Source organism: Anabrus simplex, chromosome 8 (assembly GCF_040414725.1).
Source record: "Anabrus simplex isolate iqAnaSimp1 chromosome 8, ASM4041472v1, whole genome shotgun sequence".
NCBI lineage: Eukaryota > Metazoa > Arthropoda > Insecta > Orthoptera > Tettigoniidae > Anabrus > Anabrus simplex.
In genome coordinates this window covers 8490840-8503199 of record NC_090272.1, presented here as the reverse complement: position 1 = coordinate 8503199, position 12360 = coordinate 8490840, and the positions used below count along the sequence as shown (strand labels likewise).

The 12360-nt window shown below is 43.2% G+C and overlaps 1 protein-coding gene across 1 annotated transcript in view; it reads right to left on the bottom strand.

Annotated features, from left to right (window-relative positions):
• Nucleotides 1-471: 471 nt before the first annotated feature.
• LOC136879105 (dipeptidase 1-like) overlaps nucleotides 472-12360 on the bottom strand; it is a 475836-nt gene continuing 463947 nt past the window's right edge. Inside the window, exon 11 of the mRNA XM_068228978.1 lies at nucleotides 472-585. Within this exon, the coding sequence (XP_068085079.1) occupies nucleotides 472-585 (114 nt within the window). The remainder of the gene's footprint in view (nucleotides 586-12360) is intronic.

The window sequence follows — 12360 nt, the reverse complement described above, 5'->3', positions numbered from 1 at the left end:
CATTCGTAGCTTGTTCACAAATTCAGGGATATATCTTTGATTTTGGAAGATGATGCCTAAATCCCTGTTTTTATTGTCTATCAGATTTTCTAATCACGGGATGATGATGATGATGGATTAAAAAACACTTTTAGCTCATGCAACAATGAACATCTGAGTAGTAAGATGATTAGGTTCCTTTCTAACACCACGAAACTCTGAATGGGTACACACGAAGGAACACATATTTCCTTGAACACATTCCAATCAATCATTTTAAGATTCATCAAATATCACCATAGTGTTTCGGAAAATATTCTTAAAACAAAAGTATCGTTATAGCATCTCGCGAGTTAAGAAGACTTCTTCGCGATGATTCAGCTGTTAAGAACGTATCGACTGACATCTTGCGGAGTGTGTCATTCAGAATCCTTCTTGCAACATTCCCCGGACACAGGAGGCCACTCCGTCCAGCGGAAGGTCAGCCCCGCATCACAACTCCAATTCACGTTCTGCCAGGCTCACGTCGAAGTTGCATGGCGTCTGTTCGGCGTCCAGCAGCTGTTCTGAAGGTGCTACTCCTGCGGATCGCATCTCATCCCGCACCTATGGATCACACAGTAAAGACAGGTTACTTCTCTGCCAAATAAACTCTTAGTAGTTGAAATGAAGTGCCTGAGGAAGACACAAGGGAGGACTGAAAGAGGAACGATGAGAACTATGACCATCAGGAACTGACATAATGGGGCTAAAAATTCCTTCTCTACAAAAGTAGGTGGAATCTTCATAGGGACGATTTGGTTTTAGAATTGGAAGAGGTACTAAGGATGTTATAGGATTGACGGTAATATAAAAAGATGAAATGAAATAAAATCTATGTTTGATAAATATACAAAAAGCACTTGATAGGGTTTCGTGGACACCCTGTTTGGTAGTCATGTTCGTTAAGTTGTCTGACACAGTGGTTCGCTGGATCGAGTTCACCATCAGAATATCGGCCGGCGGGGGTCCGAGAGGTAGTGGAAGTCACTAGATTGCGAGCGAAAATCCTGGATTTAATTCCAAACATCTCCGCGCTGTTCGTATGGAGGGACAGCATATGACGCTGTTGATGGTAATTAGTCCGTCAGATTGGGACGTCAACCCTTGCATAGAGCGCTTCCTGTTACTCGACAGGACTAGCTATGTGCTGACACCAGGTTTCACCGTCTCACGTCATTCATTAACTCCTCCGATGAGATTGACGTCAAAACTCGCTGCTTCACTTCCGACCGAGTAGAGGAATGGGACAAGGGTCGGACGCACACATAGGGATAAATGGGACAAGTTGTTGGAGATCCTAAAATCAAAGAGAGTAAATTGGAATGACAGAAGATTGATTAAGGAGTTGTTCTTGAGCCAAAAAGGTGCAATCACCCTAAGGGATGGCGTGAAACATTGGTTCGAATTAGGGGAAGATTGTTGTCTTTCACCATAGTTTTCAACATTTATTTTGAATCGTAATGCATTGGGAGGTGAGGAACTGGACGTTGTAAGCTGAGGAGGCCAGAATATAACTTTTAACAGATTTCGGGATGATTTACCGAGGAAACATTGTCAAGAGGCCGATATGTAGCTAGAAAACCGAATTGAAGTGTTAGGAATGAAAAACATGGAGGTAATGTCAACAGAGGGTAAAACTAAACGGGTTAACCGGTAGCGGTAATCAGGCAAGTGGTGCTGGGATGTGTCCGCCAGGGGCAGGTTTTTGCATTTGAATCCCGTAGGCAACCTGCGCATCGTGATGATGATGATGATGATGATGAAGATGACACATACACTCAGTCCCCGTGTCAGGGGAATTAACAAATTATGGTTAAAAATCCGGACTATGCTGGGAATCGAAACCGAAACCCCTGTGCCCAAAGGCCAGCACGAACCATTTAGCCACGGATCCGCACTTCGGGCAAGTATTAAAGAGATAAGAAAAATATCCCTGCAGTGGAAAATGACATGTAATATGTGAGTTTGGCGAAGAAAAGAATTAAGTGGCTCGATGGAGTTAAAAAGGAAGAAGTTTCAAAAATAGTGAGAGAGTTTAGGCGAGACTGACAACTCTCGAATGTACGGTACGAGAAGTGAAAAAGAAAACAGAAAGCAATAATAATGAAAAAGTGAAGTTTAGAGGAGAACAGGCCTGGGATAAGAGGGGATGGAGACGGCGGCCGTTTCTGGGACCTACCGTTAGGCAGACAGGTAGTTCGGTGATGTACACTAGTAGTATAACTGGACAGTTCTGCCGCCTCCTCCTCCTCCCGCGGGAAATTTGAATTTTGGCGGGAGATATGAATTTTGGCGCGAGATTTGAATTTGTAAACAAAGCCACGTGCTTTTTGACAGCTGTCATCGACAACAACGCATCGCTAACCTCACTGCTGCCATCTTAACGGGCCTAAAATTTAGTGGAACCAACTTAACCTCACAAGCGCGAGATTTGAATTGGTAAACAAATCCACGTGCTTTTTGAAAGCAACGTGCATTTTTGACAGACAACAACGTATCGCTAACCTCAGAATTACCATCTTGACGGGCCTAAACCTTAGTGGTACCAACTTAACCTCACTAGCGCGAGATTTGAATCAGTAAACAAATCCACGTGCTTTTCGCAAGCTGTCATCTGCCATCTTTAAAACACAGACCACCGTGCTGCCCTCTTTATCGCAGTAGCTGCAAATTCGTCACCTGTCATCCGCAGTGCTGCCATCCTAACGGGCCTAAACCTTAGTGCTACCAACTTAACCTCACTGGCGCGAGATTTGAATCGCTAAACAAATCCACGTGCTTTTTTGACAGCTGTCATCCGCCATCTTTAATCCATAGAGCAGAGTGCTGCCCTCTTTAGCTACTTACCTTTGAAATGTGGTGGCGGATAATTTCAAAAATGCTTCCTGACAGCAGCCATCCTTAATCCAGAGAGCACCGTGTTGCCCTCTTTAGCTAGATACCTTGGAAATTTGGTGGCGCCAATTTAAAAAATTCCATGTGCTCTTGTTTGGAAACAAACTCACGCGGTTTTTGTCAGCTGTCATCCGCCATCTTACATCGCAAACCTCAGTACAGCAGCCATCTCTCGACGCTAATTGCATAAGATGGTGGCTATACATGACTCCTTAAAGGTACTTATGCAAGATGGCCACTATACATAGGTTCTTATGAGACCCACTTGGGATGCTTGCGCAAGATGGCCGTTATACAAGCCTCCTTATGAGACTCCCTAGGGATGCTTGCGCAAGATGGCGGTTTCTCTTATAAGGCGGCTTAAGTGTCCTTGCACAAGATGGCTAGAGACACCCTAAGGATGCTTGCGCAAGATAGGGACTGTTCTTGTGAGACTGCTTAAGGGGTGCAAGATGGCTGCTGCTCTTATGAAGAAAGCTAGCTTAGAGGCTAACGTGTCATGCTAGTTCGATTCATTAAATTTGGGGCTTAAATGCAAAATGCGAAAACGGTGCATCGTAGAGCAAAACGGACAAAATTTTTCTGCCCAATACGTCGGTTCGCAGTATGAGGAACACGATAGTGTAAGAAAAACATAGTCTAATGATGAGATCAACGGTTCGGTTCCTACTTAGGCCCTTTGGCATTCGCTCTGTTTTAGCTTGTATTGAAGCAAGTTTTCGTAACATGATCAGGTCTAGCTATGGTAGAGAGTATAACGTGCCGTGCAGGTTCGATTCATTAAATTTTGGGCTTAAATGCAAAATGTTAAATATCTCGAAAACGGTGCATCGTAGAGCAAAACGGACAAAATTTTTCCACCTAATACGCAGGCTAGTAGTATCAGGAATATGATAGCATAAGAAAAACATAGTCTAATGATGAAATCGACGGTTCGATTGCTACTTAGGCTCCTGGCATTGGCAGCTATCTAATTCTACAAGATGGCGGCTATACATAGCTTCTTATGAGACAGCTTAAGAGCGCTTGCACAAGATGGCTGCTGCTCTTATGCGACACCCTAGGGGTGCTTGCGCAAGGTAGCAGCGACAAGACGGTGACTATACACAGCTCCTTATGATACGGCCTAAAGGTGCTCACACAAGATTGTGGCTGCTCTGATGAAGAAAGCTAGCTTTGCATCGTGCAGGTATCTTTACAGCACTAAACCTCATACCCCTGAAATGTGGTGGCGGGTAATTTCAAAAATTCTACCTGCTTTTTCTTAACAGCTGTTAAGGCCTCCTCTTATGTCAAGGCATAGCTCTATCGAACAAGTTTAAACCTGGATCGAGATAGCTAGAGTAAGCACGTGCTGCTGTGATGACGTCATTATGCATGTTTAGACTTGCAAATCACTAAAGAAGCATAACAAGACTAGAATCGAACACTGCATTCTATGCCGTAAACTTTATAATGCGATCGGAACATTGATTGAAGTGTTTAGAACACTAAATAAGTGATCAAGGCTAAAATAGAACACTGTACTCGATACAACATGTGTTTAGAACATGTCAGGGGATACCTTTGTTCTAAGAAGATTAGATTAGCGCACATTGCTTGTAGGGCTAATAGGCTAAAGGGCGAATGGGCAAAAGGGCAAAAGGGCAAAAGGGCAAAAGGGCTAAAGGGCTAAAGGGCTAGGGTGCCTCTCCTCTCTTTATCCTGGCTTGAGACCGGCTCTACAACTAGAGGCGGAGTTAACACCCTAAGGAAGGGAGAATGTTGGGAAATAATCTATACGAGTATAGCTACTCGATCGACTATATGCTACAGATGGATGACTTAGGTGAGGGTAAGCGCTTACTTAATAATACCTACACGACGTAATTCATGCTCTATTTCAAAAATATCTTCTTTGCACTGTGTGTAACCAGCATCACGATAGGCTCTTAGCAGTTGTAAACGTTTTACGAGTACGTTGGGGTCTTTACAGTATCTTGTATCTACATAGGGTAACAGAGGCTTGTTGTGAACTTTGAGTCTATATGCAGACAGTTGATGTGTAGGGACTTGTTTTGATGTAATACGTGCTTCAGCAGTAGCGTTTCTAGGTACAAACTTAACTTGTTTCAATAGCGATGAAGCGTTGACATTTCCTTCTTCTTTACCTTGCATCTCTTCTTCAGATGTTTGCACTGCGACAGAACGTGTAGTAGGCTTAGGAAATGAAGTAAAATCATCAAGCTGTAATGGCAATGAAACATTAAGGTTTTCTTCTTCTTCTACTTTCCCTTACTACTGTTTTGATCAACATTGTTACCACTACTACAGTGGTAACACCAAAACAAGGCACAAAAGCAGTTGCATGTTGCATGTTGGTACCCTTACAAGTTTTCCTATGGTTCCTGTTAATTCTGTTGTAGCTCAGGGTTTGCCCTCTGTTCCTAATCAACCCGGTTCTGATTCAATGGTGCAAAACCACCCCCCTGTCTTAGCGCCACTGGTATCAAGTTGCATAACCTCTACACAAGGTAAGAGCACAATATCAGAAATCCATTTTGGTAGCAGAGGCAAGCGCTAGATTGCGGAGAAAGAAAAGTGAACCGTGATCACACCTAACCTAAAACTTCGTAAGAGTTGTGGTTCGTATACCGTTTGAAATCTCGTTTCTACCTGTCAGGATGGCTCGTGCTGTTCCTAATCCTTTCCATCTGAGAAAGGAAGAACTGATTTACAAGTTAAAAATTCGCAAAATTAGTTCAACAGGCAATTTCAGAGATGATACTAACCTGTTGGAAAAGTCGCTTAACCTACATATAACCATAACTGACTTAACTACAGACGAGTTGCGTGAGTCTTTGACCGTGATTAAAGATAAGTTACCTGAATTTAACGCCATTCTTGTGTCATTTGGTGCTTCTAAGCCCTCGCATGGCCAATTAGCCCGGGTTAAGGGGTAGTTATTACATTATTTAGACAGAATTAAGGATTTGTTGTCTCTCGAATTGCCGGAAGTTGAGCGACAGGAATGTCAAGCCTTACTAGACGTTTTCCACACTTTTCAACAGAATCAGTGGTTTGCTTGAAGGCAATAAGTTAAATAACACCGTTTCTCAAATTCAAGTGTCGATCCCATCTGGAATGAGTGACAGTGTTAATTGTGGTGAGGCATCTGTTGCTGCTCAAGTGTGCGATCTGACACCTAGTGCTGGTGTTAGGCCTATTCAGGAGTCTGAAGTGACTAATGCTGCTCTGTTTCATTGTCTGGAACTAGGACACCTGTATGTCATTCTAATGATACATCTCTGTTGCATGTTGGTACCCTTACAAGTTTTCCTATGGTTCCTGCTAATTCTGTTGTAGCTCAGGGTTTTCCCTCTGTTCCTAATCAACCCGGTTCTGATTCAATGGTGCAAAACCACCCCCCTGTCTTAGCGTCACTGGTATCAAGTTGCATAACCTCTACATAACCGGTTAATGCCCAAATGGTCTCTCAGCCTAGTGAGAATCTTTCTCAAATGAGGTTGTCTGAGCCCATAACGTTGCAGGCTAACGTTAGTCCTAACCTATCCTGTACTCCGTCCTTTTCGCAAGGGCACCCGAATCAAAGGCACGAGGCCTCACTAAACCCACTGGACTATTCTAAGCCTTCCCAAGCACTCTCTACACCTGTTTTTCCCCAGATTTCGAGGTCCCTGCACCATCTTAAAGTTCCTCACCCCGGTGACATTATTGGTGAGCGATCCCGAAAGGAAAAGGATCAGCAGAGTCCATCTCTCCCAGGTCAAGGTACCTTAAGTCTGGGAGGGAAGGGTAAATACCATTGTTGGTGACCTTGTAGATTTAGTTGTAAACTATTTATAAGTTTTGAGTTATAAGATAATACGTTTTATTGTAAGTTAGTTGTAAGTAATTGTGTAAGTGAATACTTTAGGTATCCTCCAGTGTAATAGATTTAGTATTATAAGTTAGGTAAGTTTTAGTTTAGGGTCACTCCTTGGAATTGTTCCTCTCAATTTCAGGTTTAGGGCACCCTCCTGTAGTTTCTTTTCACCTCCACCATAACCTTGTCACGTGAATTGTGGATAGCAGTGCTTACCCCGGGGCTAGTGCCCTAATATCCCTAGTGTGCAAGGGAGAGTCCCTTCTGCACACTTATTAAGCCACCCATCGGATGACTCTACGCGAGATCTTGAGCCCAGCAGCATACTTTTACCTCAAAGTATTCCCCTGCCTGCTGCGGTTTGTGTGTGTTACAGCGGCTGCAGTGACCAGCTTCTTCGGACAGCAACCTGAAGTGCCAAAATTGGGAGGCACACTGGGTGCCTTGGGCGTCACCATCCGGCACCACTAACCTGCGGGGAACATCGTATTGTTGGCAGGCGGACTGGACGGTGTCTCACCCCTGCTTATTTGGTGCAAGAGACCACTGAACTCCATCTCACCTAGGTGTCGGGTTTGGACTGACATTGAATGGAGGCTGGCGGAAAACGGCCGTGTCGGCAGACGCATCATCAGCAAGAACCTGTGGCCTAGCGGTGCTGTGACTGGTGTGAGAATGTAGTGCAAAATACCTAGTCCATGACTCGCCTAATAGGAGGCTTTGAACGCTGTTTAGCAACAAGTGAGGAGTTTTGGTATTTATAACATTTGGCAGAAAGTATGGTGCACATGATTTGGTGGTCAGAGTACAAATTGTCTAATCATCTGTGAAAGAAGGCATTTTGAAGTGCAATGTGACAATCCATGTGGATATTGTGATATTTTTATTTTTGAAAATTATGTGACAGTTGGTTGTTTGTTATCGCAAATTATACTTCAAGAAATCATGTGCGTTAGAGTGAGGTACCCTTACTATTTGTACTGTGTGAGAATGTTTTATCGGTTGCTCCCCAGTGAGGTTATCTTAATGGTCGAGCATGGCTGGACTTTCGGGGGGAGGAAGATGTCACAAGTGTAGTGCAAGTGGAAAGTGTTTTTTAAGACTTTATTTGTGAAGTACAACATGATGTTTTATTTATTACGACCTAACCTGTACTGTGTAAGATTGGTGACTTGTGCATTTGGAAATAGTAGAATTCTGTTCTATATTCCCTGGAAGGATCCAGAAAGTCACATGAATTATGGAACAGGTTGTGTTACTTTGTTTGTAATGTATTCTAGAAAATATTTCTGACTGTTCTGGAAATACGACATTCGCGATCAGGCGTATTCTAGAACGTTAGTCAAAGTTCGCGATCGAAAGTAAGGTTGTGATTGGTGAGTCTAGGCGGCGATAGGGAACTCGTGCACGCTGATTGGCTGCCTCCAAGGCCGGAATTTCCTATATATAGTGAGCGAGGCAGTGTTCGAATTAATTCTGTATCCTGAAATCTGTCGGTCTTGGTGTATCTGTCTGCGAGCAGCCTATCTGGTTGACGTCCCCCGGTTTCCGGGATGGCACTCTCCTCGGGTAAGCACTCTTGAATTCCGTTCCTGCCAAAATTTCCGTAATGTTCCGATTTGCTTTTCATACAGGAGTCTGCCCTAACCTCGCCTAGATTCACCAAATTAGTTACTTATGACGCCTTAGTTTTTCTGCTGGGCTTACCTGTTCGTTTCCGAGGCATTCCCATTTCTTGTTTCACTAAAATATGTAGACTGTAGTTTAATATTATTTCTCTTTGGGTTTGCCTCTGGTAGTTCTGTATCACTTGAGCAACGCTACATTTTGGATAACCGTTTTCACATCACTGTAAATTGCTTTGTACAACTGCATTGGTAAATAGATGTATAGTTTATTTGAAACTCGAATTTACACTGCTACGAAATAAGCTGTGTATATCACTGAAGTTATAGCTCGTAACTTGGAATTGCATTTCGAATGAATTTGTAAAATTATTTTGCAAATAATATTTTCAAATCCAAGGATCACGGCGATTTATTTTCGGAATCCGCTATCTAAGCCATGTCCATGCCTTTGGTAGGTTCCCAGCCATTTTCTCTTCCCGGTTTGTTGTCCACTAGTTGGCCCTACTGATATTTACGTACATGTTTTGGTTGGAGATCCGCGTAATGCCAGCTAATGTTTTTCCGAGTGTGTAGTGATTTCTGATATTGTGCTCTTACCTTCCCCTTTTAACTGTGTTTGTGCCTTGTTTGGTGTTATCACTGTAGTAGAGGTAACAAACATCATTATCCTTATTATCATAATCATGATCTTGCCTCTCTTTATCTTGAAGTTTGTGCTTAGTAACAGAACTTGTAGCAGGCCTAGACAACAAGGGAGAATTAAAAATCTCTCGCAGAGGTGTACTTTTTAAACAAAAATCAGTGTTCGCTTGAATACGGTTGAGCTCTTTGTATTTTGTTCCCGATGAAGCTACATTACACGCGGCTTCATGACGTTGAGAGTTGTATGCGTTCCTGAACTCTCTTCTACAATGTTCGCATTGAAAAATTGTCCTACATGATATCTCATGACGTCTCCTGTGATAGCTTCGGGGAAATGTTTTTCCAAACTCATCGCAAATATACCTAGAAATAGGTTTTTCCATGACGGACTTTTATCTTCTGCTAACAGGTTCTTCTTTAAATCTACTTGACATTTGTTACTCTCTACTTCGATGATGTGAACAGCTTAGCGATTAACAGTAAACTAACACAAAAGCGTATAACCAAGGTAGCAACAGTAAGGTATAAGCCCATCAAGAAAAAGCACGTAGAATTTTTCAAATTACCCGCCACCACATTTCAAAGGTATGAGGTTTAGTGCTGTAAAAATACCTGCACGATGCAAAGCTAGCTTTCTTCATCAGACCAGCCACCATCATGTGTGAGCACCTCTAGGCCGTATCATAAGGAGCTGTGTATTGTCACCGTCTTGTCGCTGCTACCTTGCGCAAGCACCCCTAGGGTGTCTCATCAGAGCAGCAGCCATCTTGTGCAAGCGCTCTTAAGCTGTCGCATAAGAAGCTATGTATAGCCGAAATCTTGTAGAATTAGATAGCTGCCAATGCCAAAGGGCCTAAGTAGGAATCGAACCGTCGATCTCATCATTAGACTATGTGTTTCTTATGCTATCGTATTCCTGATACTACAAACCTAGGTATTAGGTGGAAAAAGTTTGTCCGTTTTGCTCTACGATGCACCGTTTTCGAGATATTTAACATTTTGCATTTAAGCCCAAAATTTAATGAATCGAACCTGCACGGCACGTTATACTCTCTACCATAGCTAGACCTGATCATGTTACGAAAACTTGCTTCAATACAAGCTAAAACAGAGCGAATGCCAAAGGGCCTAAGTAGGAGCCGAACCGTTGATCTCATCATTAGACAATGTTTTTCTTACACTATCGTGTTCCTCATACTGCGAACCGACGTATTGGGCAGAAAAATTTTGTCCGTTTTGCTCTACGATGCACCGTTTTCGAGATATTTATCATTTTGCATTTAAGCCCCAAATTTAATGAATCGAACTAGTATGACACGTTAGTCTCCAAGCTAGCTTTCTTCATAAGAGCAGCAGGCATCTTGTGCAAGTACCCTTAAGCCGTCTCATAAGAGCAGCCCCATCTTGCGCAAGCATCCTTAGGGCGTCTCTAGCCATATTGTGCATGGACCCTTAAGCCGCCTCATAAGAGCAACCGCCATCTTTCGCAAGCATCCCTAGGGCGTCTCATAAGGAGCCGTGTATAACCGCCATCTTGCGCAAGCATTCCAAGAGGGTCTCATAAGAACCTATGTATAGTGGCCATCTTGCATAAGTACCTTTAAGGAGTCATGTATAGCCACCATCTTATGCAATTAGCGTCGAGAGATGGCTGTTGTAGAATTTTCCTTTTTAAATTATCCGCCACCATATTTCAAAGGTATGTACCTAAAGAGTGTAGCACTGAGCTCTATAGATTAAAGATGGCGGATGACAGCTGACAAAAAGCGCGTGATTTTGTTTACTAAACAAGAGCACGTGGAATTTTTCTATTTGCCGCCACCACATTTCAAAGGTATCTAGCTAAAGATGGCAGCACAGTGCTCTCTTGATTAAAGATGGCGGATGACAGCTAACATAACTTGTCAAATTGCCCGCTACTACATGCCGTAAAGAGGGCAGCACGGTGCTCTGTAGATTAAAGATGGCGGATGACAGCTGACTAAATTGCCCGCATGATAGCAGCACGGTGCTCTATTGATTAAAGATGGCGGATGACAGCTGTCAAAAAAGCACGTGGCATTGTTTCCAAACAAGAGCACATAGAATTTTTCAAATTGCCGCCACCACATTTCAAAGGTATCTAGCTAAAGGGTGCAGCACTGAGTTTTGTGATGCAAGATGGCGGATGACAGCTGTCAGAAAAAAGCACGTGAGTTTGGGTTAAAGATGGATGCTGTCAAAATGCATTTTCAAATTATCCGCCACCACATTTCAAAGGTAAGTAGCTAAAGAGGGCAGTTCTCTGTTCTATGGATTAAAGATGGCGGATGACAGCTGTCAAAAAAGCACGTGGATTTGTTTACCGATTCAAATCTCGCGCTAGTGAAGTTATGTTGTTACCACTAAGGTTTAGGCCCGTCAAGATGGTAGTACTGAGGTTAGCGATACGTTGTTGTCTGTCAAAAAAGCTCGTGGCTGTCAAAAAGCACGTGGATTTGTTTACCAATTCAAATGTCGCTCTTGTGATGTTAAGTTGGTACCACTAAGGTTTACGCCCGTTAAGATGGCAGCAGTGAGGTTAGCGATGCGTTGTTGTCTGTCAAAAAGCACGTGGATTTGTTTACCTGTTCAAATCTCGCGCTTGTGAGGTTAAGTTGGTACCACTAAGGTTTAGGCCCGTTAAGATGGTAGCAGTGAGGTTAGCGATGTGTTGTTGTCTGTCAAAAAGCACGTGGATTTGTTTACCTGTTCAAATCTCGCGCTTGTGAGGTTAAGTTGGTACCACTAAGGTTTACGCCCGTTAAGATGGCAGCAGTGAGGTTAGCGATGCGTTGTTGTCTGTCAAAAAGCACGTGGATTTGTTTACCTGTTCAAATCTCGCGCTTGTGAGGTTAAGTTGGTACCACTAAGGTTTAGGCCCGTTAAGATGGCAGCAGTGAGGTTAGCGATGTGTTGTTGTCGATGACAGCTGTCGAAAAGCACGTGGCTTTGTTTACAAATTCAAATCTCGAGCCAAATTACAAATCTCCCGCCAAAATTCAAATTTCCCGCGGGAGGAGGAGGCCTCATTCAGTGTAAGTAGTATAATTGGACACAATTATACTACTTACACTGAATGCAGGAAGACAGAAAGAAGGAAGATTGTATTAGGTGCGAGCTGAAGGGGGGATACCAGTTAGAATGTGGGAGCAGTGCAGACATGACATGAACAAAGCAAAGTGGACAGCTCTCTGTTCCTGACGGTAGAAGACAAGAGGATACCTCGTGCATGTCCATCCTCGGCTGACAGTGAACGTACGCCTGTGAATCGATAGAGACACATATCCT